This window comes from Pseudoliparis swirei, chromosome 17, assembly GCF_029220125.1.
Source record: "Pseudoliparis swirei isolate HS2019 ecotype Mariana Trench chromosome 17, NWPU_hadal_v1, whole genome shotgun sequence".
NCBI classification, from domain to species: Eukaryota; Metazoa; Chordata; class Actinopteri; order Perciformes; family Liparidae; genus Pseudoliparis; species Pseudoliparis swirei.
The window spans coordinates 11,387,262-11,404,232 of record NC_079404.1 but is presented as its reverse complement, the minus strand read 5'-3'; the positions used below and the strand labels follow the sequence as shown (position 1 = coordinate 11,404,232).

Here is a 16,971-nt window from a genome sequence, read left to right as displayed (position 1 = left end):
CTTTAAAGAAAAGAGTAAAACCATGTGATTCAAGATAGTATCTGATTACCGACTATTCAAATTATTTCATGTGCAACGTTAACATTTGGAATATGTAATGTTTTATGTAAATTGTAAAATTGAAAATTGTTTATAGTATTCGTTGTAAAGTGTCACATCACATGTTGTCATGTTATTTCTATGATACAGGCATACGACTTACCTGCTTTACAATGAGAAACAATAAAAGATTATCTAGTAAATAAGTGCCAAGAGAGGACTCGAGAGTTAAGGGTGCAAAAGCGTGAAGGTTAATAAAAAGAAAGAAAAAAGAGAAAAAAGACTGGGCGATGGGGAATAAGGTGGGGAGCCTCACCACAAATCCAGGACGACAGAAACAGGTGTAGCCATATCCAGGATCATTCTGAATGCATATCCCCTGGTTGCAGGGCTCTGGAAGGCACTCATTAATGTCATCCTCACAGTGAAGGCCTGTCCAACCTGCCAGGAACAAAAGCCCACAGAGTGCCGTGGTGAGCCCAGGCTCTCCCACTTCCACCCTCTGAAGTGAATATCAATCAGATTCTGCTACATTGATTTGCTTCTTTTTGGGCTCACACATACAAAGACAAGAAAAGGCTTTCACTAAAGAGTAAGATGCCACATACATTTTAATGAGGCTGCACCGTCTTTTTATCACTGTCTCTTTTAGTACTGTATGTCTGCAAATTTCCCCCTGGAGAAAAGAAGATGACGTTTGAAGCAGCTTTGAAGCGCATAAGCTATGCAGGCAATATGGCAACCTTTAGTGATGCTTTATGTGGCCTATTTCAATCTAATATGGGCATTCTTTACGTATTAAAATAGTTTACATATTGTAAACTGTCCTCTAACATCTGGGGCACTTCAAAACATGTCTTGACATCTAGCCTCCATCTTAGAAATACTGTTCATGAGCCGCAAAGGTTTCCTTAAATAGGTCTTGTGAAAAAAAAAATGCTTTGGTTGCCTCATTTCTTAGTAAATTGAGAAACTCACAGGAAGTCTGCGTGACTCACCTGACCTGCAGTGGCAGACGTAGCTATTAATAAGATCTTGGCAAATGGCACCGTTGTGGCAGGGAGCTGAGCAACATTCGTTAACATCCACTTCACAGAAATCCCCCATAAAACCTGGAGGACAGCTAAGGGGAAAAAATCATACTTTTAGACTGCGAGGGTGTCTCGCTGCGCTGTCACTTCCTTTTTGTGGGTCTGACACACTGCGTCTGTTAAAACTGTTTGATGTCATTATTTTTTCCAGCCGGTTGTTGCTTCTCATTTCAGAGTTAATTATTAAAAAACAGAAGAATCTGGTGTTAATAAAACCTTGGGTTCTATTAAAATGAAAGTAAGGAACTAATATATAATTAACATATCACGTCATGCTTTATATAATATTCTTATAATGTTCTGTGTGGATTTATACATATCTGCATTATTTGACAATAATCTGTTTACAGAGGTATAATAATAATAACTTTCTGTTGAACTTCACAGTGCCTGTACTCTATCTGAACAACTCAAGTCCGTACATCCAGATGCTCTCCTGAGAAAGAACAAGCTACGCATTCATCCACATTGCACACCATCAGTTACATATTCATAATTAATCCAAGAACAAATCCACAAGTGCTTTGGAGTACCGAGAATTTGCATCCCACCTGAAAAAAGTTGAGTGGACACACTGTTCAACGCAGTTAACAGATGACGTTGCCAAAGGACTGCTCTCAAACAAAGGGCCTTGATTGTTTTGTCCATGGCTTGACTTAATAAATAAAGCACTCTATATGTTCATATCTAATCAATTTGTTTTAACCAATCCTGGTCGTGACTAACCAAAAACAAAACAAAAAGTCACTGCTGAAAACTCAAGGTAGGTTTACAGAACACAAACTTGAAATAAGAGATCTTATTCAAGGGGAAGATAAACATATCAGACTAATACAGCAGTGCATCACATCCACAGGTACCCAAAGTGGGAATGTTTCTGTGTGGTAATGGTTTTCTGTCTTGAGTTGGTGATTTGAAGATAATAAGCTGCACCTCGAGCAAAGAGAGTTACCACTCGATTCTGCAGATGTCATCCCCACTGTCTTTAAGTTTTGTAGAAGAGAAGTCATTTTCCAGATGGTCAATGAGCCTGACCATGCATCAAAGCTACCGGAGGACAAAGGAAGACCGAGGTCGGCTGACTTGCATGGATTTTCTTTTCACAGTCACCAGGCCGTGAATTGGCTGAACATCTTTGGGAATATTTGACATCAGAAAGAGTGACACGAGCGAAACAATGACAAGAAACAATGCAGATTTTTAGATTTACCACAAAGGAATCAATACATGGTAACAAACACCTCTATTCATGAGGCTAAAATTCCTCTTTGGGAATTTACTTCCGTTCTAAACTTGGATCATAACCAAGTATAATCATACACAAGACCATTGCATGACTCATATTTGAGGCCATTAGTCCGCATGCTATCCTGATCAAACCTCTTCATTCAAGAGGAAAACATATGTGGAACGTACAAAACATGCACACATATTTAAATGTGATTTGAACTCTGATTTGTGCTGCATACAACAAGATTGCCTCTTCCTACAAAAACATGAGATGGGCACCTGCTGTCAATCTAACACTGGACAACAGCTGTATCTGTATTTATGTTTTGTGGTGGTGTGAATTTAGTTTAAAGTGAAATTGTCTGTAAAAAAGCCCAATCAAAGGGCTTGACTGATAACTGAATGTAGATATGGCCAACATCAAATTAATACAGTAATGTATTGATACCATAAATTATTTAATTTGATGTCCAAAGAATCTTTAAGTGCACCCGATGGACAATTATCATATTGCAGATCAGCAGGACATTAAAGGATATCATTTGTCCCGAGCGTGCACTTTTATATGTGAATAAATAACCATATATATATATATATATATATATTACGTACACAAATTAGCCTACATCCCCGTAAACATTGTAGGAAAAATGCTGGCACATACAGTAAGCAGTCCAGTACATCGATCATCAATATTTAACACTGAAGTGCACCAACCCGTTACGACATGTGGTAGTCTGGGATAAATTAAATCATGACGCCGAGCATATAGCAGCACCTCAGCACACGGTGGGACAATGTAATTAACTGTAAGGCATCCAGGGAGCTGCGGTGTCAAATCAGCACACACCTTGTATTCAGATGCACTTCATCACAAGTCAGCAATTTCAAAGTAATAATTTACCGAACCAACCTGGAGGAGTGCTTATGTGTATGAAGGCACAAATATACAGTAGCAATATCCTTGGGAGATAAGCTGCATTTTTTTTGTGAGAGAAAAGACACATTTATAGAATACTGACCCCAATGTTAACAGGGGAGGATGGATATTTTTACCAGTTCACCTGTGATACTGACTGTTTATTAAGCCCTTCCACAACTTACGCCTGTCAAGCATCCCAGTCTGTTTAGTTTGCCGTCATAATGTTGGCACATTCTTCACTCCCAATGTGTTTCAGCATAAGCTCATCCAACAATAAAAGACTTCAGAGTTGTTCAACTCACCTGCACATAAAGTTTGATCCCTCACCGTCAACACAGGAGGCTCCATTGAAACACAGCGAGACATTATCAGCGGCTTCTTTGCAGACGTCTATATCAATCTCACAAGTTTTCCCTGTGTAGCCCTCCTGACAGAAGCATGCATATTTATCAATGAGATCCACACATGAGCCTCCATTCAAACAGGGACTGGAAGCACAGTCCTGCAAATAAAGACACATTACCAAGAAGTATTTTCGACAGATTCAATCATGAAATGCACAATTTACCATCTAAAATGCATAATTTGTGAAATGAAAACAAGAAAAAGTTACAATTTTGGTGGAGAATGATAGTTAAAAGGCAAATTACCCACTGAACTAAATACTCTGCTGATTACTTTGTAATCAACTCAATGTTTTATCTCCTCGAGTCCAGCACAAGCTGTGGTTTAAATCAATCAGGCATTAGACAAAGCCATTTCTTTTAATCAGGTATTTGTACAATGTTTACATGATCATGGTCGTTCAATTGACATATCTTGTAGAAAAATCAATCATAGGTCACACAAAGATTAGACACTTCTCTTGTCCCACTCACGTCAATGTTCATTTCACATCGGCTGCCAATCCATCCAGATTCACAAAGACAGGAGTATGAACTTACTCCATCTCGACAGCTGAGAAGAAGACATTAGATAGGGTTAGAATTAATTCATCAAAAGTATACTGTTGTATAAAATCAACCAAGATGCAAAGTGTTGCTGTATTGATTCAATTCAATTCAGTTTATTTGTATAGCCCAATTTCACAAATTACAAATTTGTCTACAATCTGTACACATAGACATCCCTGCCCCAAAACCTCACATCGGACCAGGAAAAACTCCCAAATAACCCTTCAGGGAAAAAGGAAGAAACCTGGAGGAGAGCAACAGAGGAGGATCCCTCTCCTAGGATGGACAGATGCAATAGATGTAATGTGTACAGAAGGACAGATTTAGAGTTAAAATACATTCAATGAATATGACAGAGTGTATGAATAGTTCATAGTAGGCATATTCCACGATGGAGACCTCCACGATCCATCAGGCAGATGGCGGTGGGGAGGAGAGTCTCAACAGGACAGTGGCGTAGTCATGAGCAGGAATTCCACGACCCAGACGATCCATCAGGCAGATAGGATCTATGCCGTCTCATAGGGTCCGATGACTTCCGGGGAGAAAGCAGAGTTAGTAACGTGTGATTGAGAGATGAAAATTCATCCTTAAGGAGAGAAAAAAGAGGAGATAGGTACTCAGTGCATCCTAAAACGTCCCCCGGCAGCTATAAGCCTATAGCAGCATATCAAGGGGCTGGACCAGGGCAAACCTGATTCAGCCCTAACTATAAGCTCTGTCAAAGAGGAAGGTCTTAAGTCTACTCTTAAACGAGGTGACTGTGTCTGCCTCCCGGACTGAAATTGGAAGCTGGTTCCATAAAAGAGGAGCTTGATAACTAAAGGCTCTGGCTCCCATTCTACTTTTTAAGACTCTAGGAACTACAAGTAGTCGCGCATTTAGTGAGCGTAGCTCTCTAGTGGGGCAATATGGTACGACAAGCTCCTTAAGATATGATGGAGCATCACCAATCAAGGCTTTGTAGGTTAAGAAGAATTTTAAAAGTGATTCTTGATTTTACTGGGAGCCAGTGCAGAGCAGCTAGTGCAGGAGTGATGTGATCTCTTTTCTTAGTTTTAGTGAGAACACGAGCTGCAGCATTCTGGATCAACTGGAGGGACCTAAGAGATTTATTAGAGCAGCCTGCTAATAAGGAGTTGCAGTAATCCAGTCTCGAACGAACAACGTGAACCAATTTTTCTGCATCTTTTGAGACAAGATGTGCCTGATTTTTGAAATATTACGTAGATGAAAGAATGCAGTCCTTGAGATTTGCTGTTAAAGGACAAGTCGATCAAAGATAACGCCAAGATTCTTTACAGTGGTGTTGGATGCCAGGACAGAATCCACATCACCAGATAATTGATCTCTGAGGTGCTCAGGGCCGATTAAAATTACTTGGTTTTGTCTGAGTTTAACATCAAGAAGTTGCAGGTCATCCATGTTTTATGTCTTTAAGACATGCTTGAATTTTACAGAGTTGGTTGCTCTCCTCTGGTTTTATCGATAAATATAGTTGAGTGTCATCTGCATAACAATGAAAGTTTATGGAGTGTTTCCTGATAATATTGCCCAAAGGAAGCATGTATAAGGTAAATAAAATTGGTCCAAGCACAGAACCTTGTGGAACTCCGTGATTAACGTTGGTGGTTATACAAATACAAACTGAGATCGATCTGATAAATAGGATTTAAACCAAATTAGTGGAAATGCCAATCGACTGCTCCAGTCTCTGTAACAGGATGTCATGGTCAATGGTGTCGAATGCAGCACTAAGGTCTAACAAGACCAGGACAGAGAGAGTCCTTTATCTGCTGCCATTAAGAGGTCATTTGTAATTTTCACCAGTGCCGTCTCGGTGCTGTGGTGTTTTCTAAATCCTGATTGAAATTTCTCAAATAAACTATTATGATGTAGAAAGTCGCACAACTGATTTGCGACCACTTTCTCAAGGATCTTGGAGAGGAAGGAGGTTAGAGATCGGTCTGTAGTTAGCCAATACCTCTGGATCCAGCTTCTTCAGGAGAGGTTTAATAACAGCCACCTTGAAGGAGTGTGGTACGTGGCCTGTTAGCAGAGACACATTGATAATATCTAATAGAGCGTCTTTAAGCAGCCTCGTCGGGATGGGGTCCAAGAGACAGGTAGGCGTGTTGAAGTAGAAACCGTTGAAAATAATTGGTCACGGTTGATAGGAGAAAATCCTCAAATATACACCAGGGCATACAGCGGTTTCCAAGGCCATTCCACTTGAGAACAGATTGGCACTGGTTATGGGCAAGAGATTATTAATCTTGTCCCTAATAGTTAAAATCTTTTCATTAAAGAAGTTCATAAAGTCATTACCACTAAGGTTTATAGGATGCTCGCTCCACAGAGCTGTGACTCTCTGTCAGCCTGGCTACAGTGCTGAAGAGAAACCTGGGGTTGTTTTATTTTTCTATTATTGATGAGTAATAGGCTGCTCTGGCATTACGGAGGGCCTTCTTATATGTTTTAAGACTATCTCGCCAAACTAAGCGGGATTCTTCGAGATTAGTTGGACGCCATATGCGTTCAAGCTTTCGTGATGTTTGCTTCAGTTTGAGGGTCTGAGGGTTATACCAGGGAGCAAACCTCCTCTTCCTCACTGTCTTCTTCTTCAGAGGGTCCAGTGTCATTCTCAGATCAACAAGATGATCAATCTGGGACGGACTAAAGTTAGACCAGGAGTCCTCTGTTATATTGACGTGGTATCGAATCAAATACAGAAGGCACTATCAGTTAGACATCTAGTGTAGAAACTTTGACTAACAGGTACACTCCGGTAGTATAAATTCAAAAGATATGAGGTTGGGGTCTGTCAGAAGAGGATTCTGTGGGAAGGCGTTCAAATGCTCAATGTCGTAAGAACAAGATCAAGCGTGTGGCCAAAGCTGTGAGTGGGTTTCTGTACTCTCTGACAGAAGCCAATCGAGTCCAACAAGGAGATGAATGCAGCACTAAGGCAATCATTATCAACATCCACATGGATATTAAAATCTCCAACAATAATAACTTTATCGGTTTTAAGAACCAAACTTGATATAAATTCTGAGAATTCAGATATAAACTCTGAATATGGACCTGGTGGCGGTACAGAATCACAAATCGAATTGGCTGTAGTGTTTTCCAGGTTGGATGTGAAAGACTAAGAACAAGGCTTTCAAATGAGGTGTAGTGTAATTTTGGTTGAGGATTAATTAATAGGCTCGATTCAAAGATGGCTGCTACTCCACCTCCTCGACCGGTGCCTCGAGGAATGTGAGTATTAATATGACTTGGGAGAGTCGATTCATTCAGGCAGACATATTCTTCATGGCTCAGCCAGGTTTCAGTTAGGCAACATAAATCAATGTGATTATCTGATATTAAATCATTCAGTAACACAGCTTTAGATGACAGAGATCGAATATTTAGGAGACCACATTTAATAGACCTATTTTGTTGCACTGCTGAAATAATTGTGTTAACTTGTATAAGGTTATTGTACGACTCCTCTTCTGCTTACTTTTGATTTATTTAATTTGGGACAGACACAGTCTCTACTCTAAAGTCAAGGGTGGGTAACTGCTCGAATGGAAGAGCAGAGACAACTCTGCTCCCGGTTCCTGATCTGAACCCTGGGTTGTCATAGATTAAGTCCGGTGATATTGATGCAGAATCATTAGCTAGAAATATACTCCTGTGAACGACTGAGTACGTTACCTTCAATGGAAGTAATGACTATGTCTCTATATGTCTATAAATGTCAGACTATATGACTCCATTCACTGCGCTAGCAAAAAGTGTATTTAAAAATAATTCCATGCAATTTCCCCACTGCATTTGCAGTCTCTGTTCTAAATGACGGCAACAAAATATGTACCTCCCATGAAGACAAGGCGCTGACACGCATTCATCAATGTTGGTTTCACATTGGAGGCCGATGAAGCCATCAAGGCACGAGCAGTGGTATCGATTAGCTGCGTCAATACATTTCCCACCATTTCGGCACGGGTTGGAAACACACTCATCGATGTCAACTCCACACCGTGCCCCTAGGAAATGAAGTGTATTTTAGTAAGACATTACATATTCAATAAAAAGTCGTTGTCAATTTAACTAACAAACTAGATACTTTTGATCATTCTGCAACACCTCTGGATCCAAACTGCATTTTGGATCTCTGAACACTTCATTGCACATGCTCTGGGAAATGGTCCCGTTTTTACACTGTTTTGTGAGTTGGACAAATTGATATTTTTTAGCTTTTTTATAGTTTCTTAATGCAGTGGTAGAGATAAGCGTGTCAAGATTTTTTGTTTTGTTTGTGTATGTTTTTTTTTAATGGGAATTGACAAATATAAGAACAATTTAAAAATACAGATTTGTTAATGCTAATCATACAGTAATATACATTATACATTACATGGCATGACAACGGCAAATAGTACCATATGATTAACATTGAATCTCAAACTAACGGACCATACTGGACTTATGTTTAAGTAGTAAACATGTGTTCAGCATTCACTACACTTCTGTCAGCCAAACCACACAGTGGACAATTATTTAAAAAAATCAGCATCATAAAAACTGTATGATATGCAAATCAACTTGCGAAGACCCTAAACTTGAGACACAAGATTCATCAAAGTCATTATCTCATTATGTGTATTTTACAGACACATTCATACATTAGTACTGTGGCATTGGAGTAACAAGCAAAGATAACTTTCAAACATCAAATAATAAGACGACTTAAGAAGTGTTGGGGTCTTAATCCTTAAATCATAATCCTCAAAATAACTATAGGGAAAAAAGAAATTGAATGGTTTTGATCCTTTGAGTTTGTTTTGTAAATTCACAGATGTTCAACCTTATTACCTTCGCATTGAAAATGCCGGAAGGTTATGTTTTGATCGCCGTGTATTTATTTATTTATTTGTATGCGTGTTATTCGCAAATCTCAAAAAGTATTGAACCGAATCGCATGAAATTTGGTGGGATGATTGTTTATTATCCGGGGACCAGTTGATTAGATTTTGGGATCGATCGGGTCAAAGGTCATGAACAGGTCAAAATCTTTCGCAGAACTCAAAAAGTATTGAACCGAATCGCATGAAATTTGGTGGGATGATTGTTTATTATCCGGGGACCAGTTGACTAGATTTTGGGATCGATCGGGTCAAAGGTCAAGGTCAAAGGTCATGAACAGGTCAAAATGTTCTTGAATCGCCTGAAATTTGGTGGGATGATTGGTTATTATCCGGGGACCATTTGATTAGATTTTGGGATCAATCGGGTCAACGGTCAAGGTCATGGAAAGGTCAAACTCTTTTTTTACCATAGCACGATACATTTTTGTCCAATTGGCATGCAACTAATGCCAAAATGTTCATAATTCAATGCCCAATCTTGTGATATGCGAAGGTATGCGCTCTACAGAGTGCCCATTCTAGTCTTTACTTGTATCTATCTGGGTACTGGCTATTGTGTGAACAACACCTGCAGTTGTTGCATTCGTGGCTGACGCTGAATCGGACTACGGAGACTCTGTTTTTGTTTCATTATCTGCATAAGAATAGGCGTAACATCACAACATCATGTTTCAACTGGGCGTCAGTTGCTGGTGCGCAATGCATCCTGGTACATGGAGGCACTCCGTACTCCGTGAGTAGAAAAGCGATGCGTTCTCGGTCGATGTAGCAGGCACTGAGGAATGTATTGCTTCAATGGACTACATATATCATCAACACCGATTAAATATCCACGTAACACGAGACAATTTTTTATTATTATCGAAAAGTAAGTTATGTGAAGATGTTCTGCTTAATCACAAAACAAAAACGTACACATAAAAAATATTCAAAGTTCAAGTACTCACTAACCAATGGCTCAATAAATCTCTTCATGTCAAATCTTTTTGAAACCAAATCCCAGCATGGCTTTTTCTAGCATGTTCCTCAAGGTCTTCGTGTCTTGATGGGGTATTTTATTATCATTTTCATCAGTTTGTTGAGTGGTACCAAATAGGTTTCAGCACTAAATCTATGTAGCGAAAGGTATCAACCCAGAAGATAGCTACAACAACTAATGAGATATGATATGGCATAAGGATGGTCCATCATATACCTCCATCATCTTGTTCTAAGCCCTATTACACTTTCAATTTGATTGATTTGGCTGATTTATGACTAGAACCACTTGACACACACAGCTGAGCTGCATCTCAAATTAATCTCCAGATGATGTCTACACTTCTGTATTATATATGTGCTCTCTCCCCCTAAAGATCCCTTGCCACTCCTTAAACACAGTCACGGGTCTGTGTGGGTCTCTCAGAGTTAACGACGACAAGAAGCAACCAGTACGGTCCTCAGAGAAAAACACTTTCCCCAAACAGCCGCATGCTGTCCAGATGAAGCTGCCTCACCGGCATGACAAGTGTTTACTAACCTTTGATATATAGTGATCACAGACTGACAGGGATGGTAAACAAGATCGCGCTTTGTGTGTCCTTAACTGGAATTGCTTTAAGGATTTCTGGGTAGGTTTCACCTAAAGTTACCTCTCGGCTCTCGCTTGCATATTATTACTGTCAACATACCTTGAATGTGTTTAATCTAAAGGGTTTGCCATGAAGAAAAACATTATCCAAAGTGCCTATATATTTGTGTCTTGTGATTCTATTTGACACTTTATCTGTAATTATCAGTATTTAGCTGCTACATAAATAGCAAGTGAATCAAAGCACAAATATTACACTGTACTGGAAGTTTGAACCAAGTTGTACACCCTAGCCTTCGACAAAATATCATGTGAAATTGCTCAAACCTTTTATTTCAATTTCAAAAGATGGAAAGGGCTTGTGTGTTTGATGATAGGAGCCCTAATGGCTAGGAACAGAAACACTTTGTTGTATGCTGCGACCGCAGATCTCTAAAGAAATGGGAAATAAATGACAGAAGAATCATTAATAGCTCATACTAAAGACAAAGTCTGCCTGCAGAGTCTTACAATGTTGACTCACAAATATCTAAACCACAGATGAAACGATTTGTCGATAAATCAGTTATTTTATCAATAAAAGAAATAAACACAAACAAAGATTAATTTATTGTTGAAATATTTAACGAGCAAAATTGCTTCTGAAATATGAGCATTTTCTGCTTTTCTTCAACTCTGTATGACTCTAAATGAAATATAATATGTTTCCAATCTGTCAGTCAAATAAAACAAGCAATCTGAAAACAACAGCTTGGGCTCTGTCGCTTTTGTGATTTATTGAGAATTTATTGACTAAATAAATAATAAAACATAAAAAACAATGTATCAACAGAATAATGGACCAAGAACATAAATGTTAGTTTTAGCTCACACCGAAACAATAGTCCATGTTTACATCCTGAGTTTATATTCATGACTAACGGGCCTGCTTTGAATTAAAGTTTTAAAAAACTGACTGTGTATCCCACTGATGGTAACAAGAAACAACTGATTTAATCAAATAATTTCTCAATAAATGTGACTGTTAAAACAAATAAAAACTACTGATATAAAGAAGCCTGATGTCTTTAAAAAGGCCAGTGTACCTGCTTACTTCTTTCCACGAGCCGTCACTGATGAACAACTAATCGGTCACCTCCATCTGCACTACTTTCACTATGATTGACCACCTTTCTGCTGTAATCCCAAATTCAATGTCAGTGTTCTTTATATTATACATAGTTCTTAAATGTTAATGTTGCTACTCTGTCATCTTGAATGTCTTTTTTGTATTTCTCATTTATGTGTATATTATATGTAAGAGGAGAGCGACGTGTAACCAGAGTCAAATTCCATGTATGTCTTTACACACATGGCCAATAAAGCCGATTCGGATTCGGATGTGAGGACGGAGGCAGCAGTTTCAGAGGTAGATATTTCCAAACCTGGGCAAATAAAACCCAAGCTACCTCCTTTGTTTCGTGTTTTTGTAATTTGGGTAAACCAAATTAAACAACAAAAACATTTTAACAACCTAAAGTTTAAATTAAAGACTTTTAAAAGAAAGTGTTTCAGTTTAATAACATGGCATGCACAGCCAGAAGTCATTTAAAGACCGGTGCATGTTGAAACAATAATCAACGATCCTGAGAGGATTCAGTGAAGTGCAGCACTGAACAAATGGAAAGGTGTGCCACACACTAAACGCACCGTGTATCCTTACAGCTGAGCCTCCAGTGAGTGTCTAGTAAAACACACTCCTCCATACAAACTGTGCTGCACCAATTGTGCCGACTCAAGGAGAAGACATGAATTGTACTGCAAACAACCTCAATCTGCACCGTCCTTCAGCCACATTTAAGATAACTCTGAGGACTCACTAAGTAAGTCAGCTTTACTAAGAGAGTTGATGCTATTTATTATTTATGCAGACCTCACAAAAATAGAAATGAGATCAGAGGAGAAATGAAGGCGAGAGTTCAAGCTGGGAAAGACTAACCAGATAAAAGAATGTGTCAAAATGTGTCTGCCAACTGCAGAGTTGGTAAACACACGATGACAAAATTATAGCACTACTTCAGAGATCCATAGAAAGTGACTTGTTTGACTGGAGAATACACATTAAATGGGTTGGTCCTAGTTTTTAAGAAACGGGCATTGTTATTGTTTTACACTAAAGTGGTAAAAAGATTATGTACCCACTTCTAAAATCTCAACTTCCAGGAATCCAAAACAACTCGATCCTTTTTCATCTGTTGTCGGAGAAAAATGCAAATAGACATCGTGACAAGAATATATGTCATGCCTCCTGTGTTTCATCATGAAAGAGAATACATAAACTGACAGTGGGTAACATTTAGAAGGATTAATTGGTCGCATTGGAATATAATATTCATAACTATGTTTTCATCAGTGTATAATAACATGAAATCGTAGTGTTTTCGTCAACTTAGAAAAAGGCATTAATATCTACAAAGGGAGCTGGTCGTCCTTCGCAGAGTCCACCATGTTGCACGGCCATGTTTCTACAGAAGCCCAGAAGGTACATTTGCTCTGGTCAGAGCCTTTCGCGTGTTACTCTGTTGAAGGTAAACTGACATTAGTTGTGTTTTTACGAGTACTTTTGAATGTTTTGATTTAATCAATTATCACGATGCAGCGCACATCTGCTCTGCTCTCTGTTCGGCTGATCTCCAACTACACACATAAAGACACACATTAAGACACACACAAAGCATGAGCAGAGAAGCCGCTGTGGGGAAGTGAAGTAAAGATTACTTGAGTTGACGGCAACTGCGCTTGTCACTCTAAGCCAATGCAATATTTGCGAGTAAAAAGCCAATACTTGTCAACGAAATGAAACCCAATTGACTCGGCCTCCACCTTTTACACAATCAGCCTAAATATGTGTTGTAAACTTCTCTGCCGTCTGACACAAAGTGTCACTGATACTGAAGAATGTGTTCTTTATTTCTTATGAACTCCACTCACAAATGTTAATCATTTGGTTAACATTTTATATTTGAATCCAATGAGATATTAATTACTTTAAATAGTTACTTTGTTGTCGTAAACATAACTGGTGTGGCTCTGTAAACAATATTTTGATATATTTTTAAAATGAATTCTAACCCTTTTCTGAATTGATTTGTTTTTTTTAATTCTTGATGTTTTTAAAGCAATTATTTTATCATTTAGAAAAGAGGTGTATTTAGTTGCCACAAAATCTTACACACTGGGCCTTTTAGTGGACACACAAACACTATCATCATGTTCTCTCATTGCAGATTGTAAATGGCTCCTTCTTGAGGCAACTGATAATGGGTTTCATTTAGCCTAAAGAAAAGATATGCAGTCACTGGAAGATTCACAGTTTACAGGTTAAAAACAAATCACTGAACCCCAAATAATTAGAGGAAGTTGCTACAGAAAGTGAACGATAGCTAATGTAATTCAGACGTGTGATGAGGGTAATGAAGCAATAAATAAAAAATCTCTGATTTGTTCAAAAGAACAATTTGTATGACCCTTCTATATCCCATTACCCATAGACTGATGCTCACATTATGTATTTTTATGTTTTTATTTAGGTCAGATCTGAGGGATAAAACTATGAATGAGATGTGGGATTACATCATTTATATTTAAATGGCGCAGACTGGTCAACAATGGTCTGAAATAGTTTTTAAAAAGACATACTAATTAGTACCCAAATGTAGTCTATTTCAAAGTAGCAGGAACTGTCTTAGTCTTGATACAAATAATTAATTCCATTATTTAATTCACACTAAATGTACAATACACCTCTAAAGCAATAGATCTCTGCAAAGACTCAGTGGCAACCACTGAAATAAAAACCAAATGTTATTCATCAAGTCACCCGTTAAAATACTGAATCTGCCGAAGCCTCAACGTTGCCACGGCCAGAGTATCATCCACCAATGTGCTGACTGAGGAAGCTGCAACAATGTGCTGATTGCACTGGACTATCACTCAAGGGAACACGCTCCGTAATGATGGGTGAAGAAGAGAAAACAGAAGGTGACAAATAGTGTGCTTAAACTGTGATTTATATCAACAAGATGACCAATTAATCATGTCGCTGTAATGACCTCTGACCTCAGGATAGAGCACAGTTAAATAATACATTATTGTGATTGCAGAGCCTTTTAGACAAAACAGCCGAAAGAGGGAAAAGAGACAACTGGTATCCAGACAACTGCTTCCAGCGTGCGATACAGCATGCTTTAAAGTATTTGTCATATCTCACAAAACTATATTGTTTATAGAATTAAAGCATGTCATTATGTCAGAGCCATAAATTAGTTGTTATTAAGCATGTGCTTGATTTGAAACAGACTGGAAAATATTTCTAAAAAGCACCTTATTAATCTTCACATAAACCTTCTAAGTGGGTCATCGAGATGGTTAAAAATGTGAATCAAACAATTTTCTGTATTTTTTCTTAATCCTTTTTCAAAACTCAAACATGTTACATAAAAATAAAGAAAAAATAACCAATCATTTTAGAGAAAACTGAAATGGTCTGAGAATTTATAAAAGGGGAAAAAAACTGTCTAAAAAAGAAACTATACATGCACTGACACACTGACCAAGAAGAAAATCCATTATGAATATCGTTGCAGGTGGGAATGAAGTGTCATTATAGCTTAATCACATCCATGAAACGGAGTAGATATATCACAAGACTGATTTATTTTTAGCAGCTTCAACTGTTAGTCAAAATTAATGTTGACAAACAATAATAAATAATAAAAAAACACCGTGACTTCCCTGATGGCTGCAGCAAATAATATGATAATACCATCAAATGACACAACGAGTTACGGTATTTCAGAAATAGAGCAGATGACGCATAATACCATCAAATCAGAATAACATTTAAATCAATTCTAATCTGGCCGCACAAACAAGATGTGATGAATGGCGAATGTATTATTCAACTAAAATAAAAAGAATTCACACACAGCTACAGCACAGAACCCCGCTTGGGTTTTTCTAAAAAAGTTGCGATGCTCTTACACATGTTACGAGAGCAAATATTTTGTATGAGTTCTAGTTGGTTTTAGTCAATCCAAAACTACCCTCTGGCCGCTTGCTCTCTTGGGGAACCCTGTTTCCTCAGATGAGCTTAGAGCAACAGAAAAAGTAATGACTTGTACTGTGCTGTGCGTCGGCCTAATAATAAAAGCTGCTTCTGTGGGAATTGGGCCATGCGTGTCAGGTTCGGCTCTCCAGAGTAGCAATACCTCAGAGATTCCACCCACCCCCCGGTCCCCTAACTCAACTGGGGAAGGATAAATTGATGATACAGTGTGGAAGACAAATGAAATTAATCTTTCCAGAGCCTGACAGGAATCGGCTTTAGTGTGCACACACATACACACTCACACTCACACTCACACACTTGCTCTAAAATAGCTTGATATGCACATGAGTGGAAAATACCACAAATGCATTGAAGTAAAACCACATTAGCGCTCAAAGACAAGCTGATGAAATAAAATAAATTTAACTTGCAGACACAGAGATGTTTTCATCAGATAAAACAGGTGACGTGAATTGGTCACGCTGAAAGATGCCACTGTGTCTCGTAGAGGCAGGCAGGCCGGCTAATTAAAAGCAAGTATTGTAAAGCAGTTTTTTTTACACTAAGCCGGATCTGTGTCATTTACCTCGATAGCGTGCGGCCGCAGCAGTGTTGATAAGCGTTTTAGTTTGACTCTCACATTGATCTTCATGTCACCTGAGGGCAAAAGAGCTACCTGAGTATCCCGGGCGACAGGCACACTTGAAGCCCCCCGGTGTGTTGATACAGATGCCCTCGTGTAGGCAAGGTGAAACCTCGCACTCATTCACATCCAGATCACACAGCGTTCCAAAATAACCAGGAGGGCAAATGCAGTAGAATCTGAGGAAGAAAACGCTCAATTATTAGGAAATTAAGTGAAATCCAATGAAGAACAGTGTGTTATACAGCATTGAGAACATATTATATTCGTGTGTAGTTCAGTTCTTACCATAGCTTCAACATATGCAGAATTGTTTTTCTCAGTAGAAACTGCACACACTCTTGTAGAAGCATTATCTGGGGAAAGTGAGTGTGCGTGTGTGTGTGTGCGTTACAACCCCACCAATAAACTATTTCCAAACTGGCAGTTCTTAAAAAAACAAAAAACTATAGGGCAGCAATGATGTTCCCCTGTGTCTAATTAATTTTAATTATATTTGATGACTTGTTACT

The 16,971-nt window shown here is 38.5% G+C and overlaps 1 protein-coding gene across 1 annotated transcript in view; it reads right to left on the bottom strand.

Moving 5' to 3' along the window:
- The window catches only part of eys (eyes shut homolog), a 174,394-nt gene that overhangs the window by 71,176 nt on the left and 86,247 nt on the right, over positions 1-16,971 (bottom strand). Inside the window, 6 exon segments of the mRNA XM_056436017.1 lie at positions 356-480; positions 1,038-1,162; positions 3,585-3,784; positions 4,161-4,239; positions 8,104-8,275; positions 16,493-16,638. Of these exon segments, the coding sequence (XP_056291992.1) occupies positions 356-480; positions 1,038-1,162; positions 3,585-3,784; positions 4,161-4,239; positions 8,104-8,275; positions 16,493-16,638 (847 nt within the window).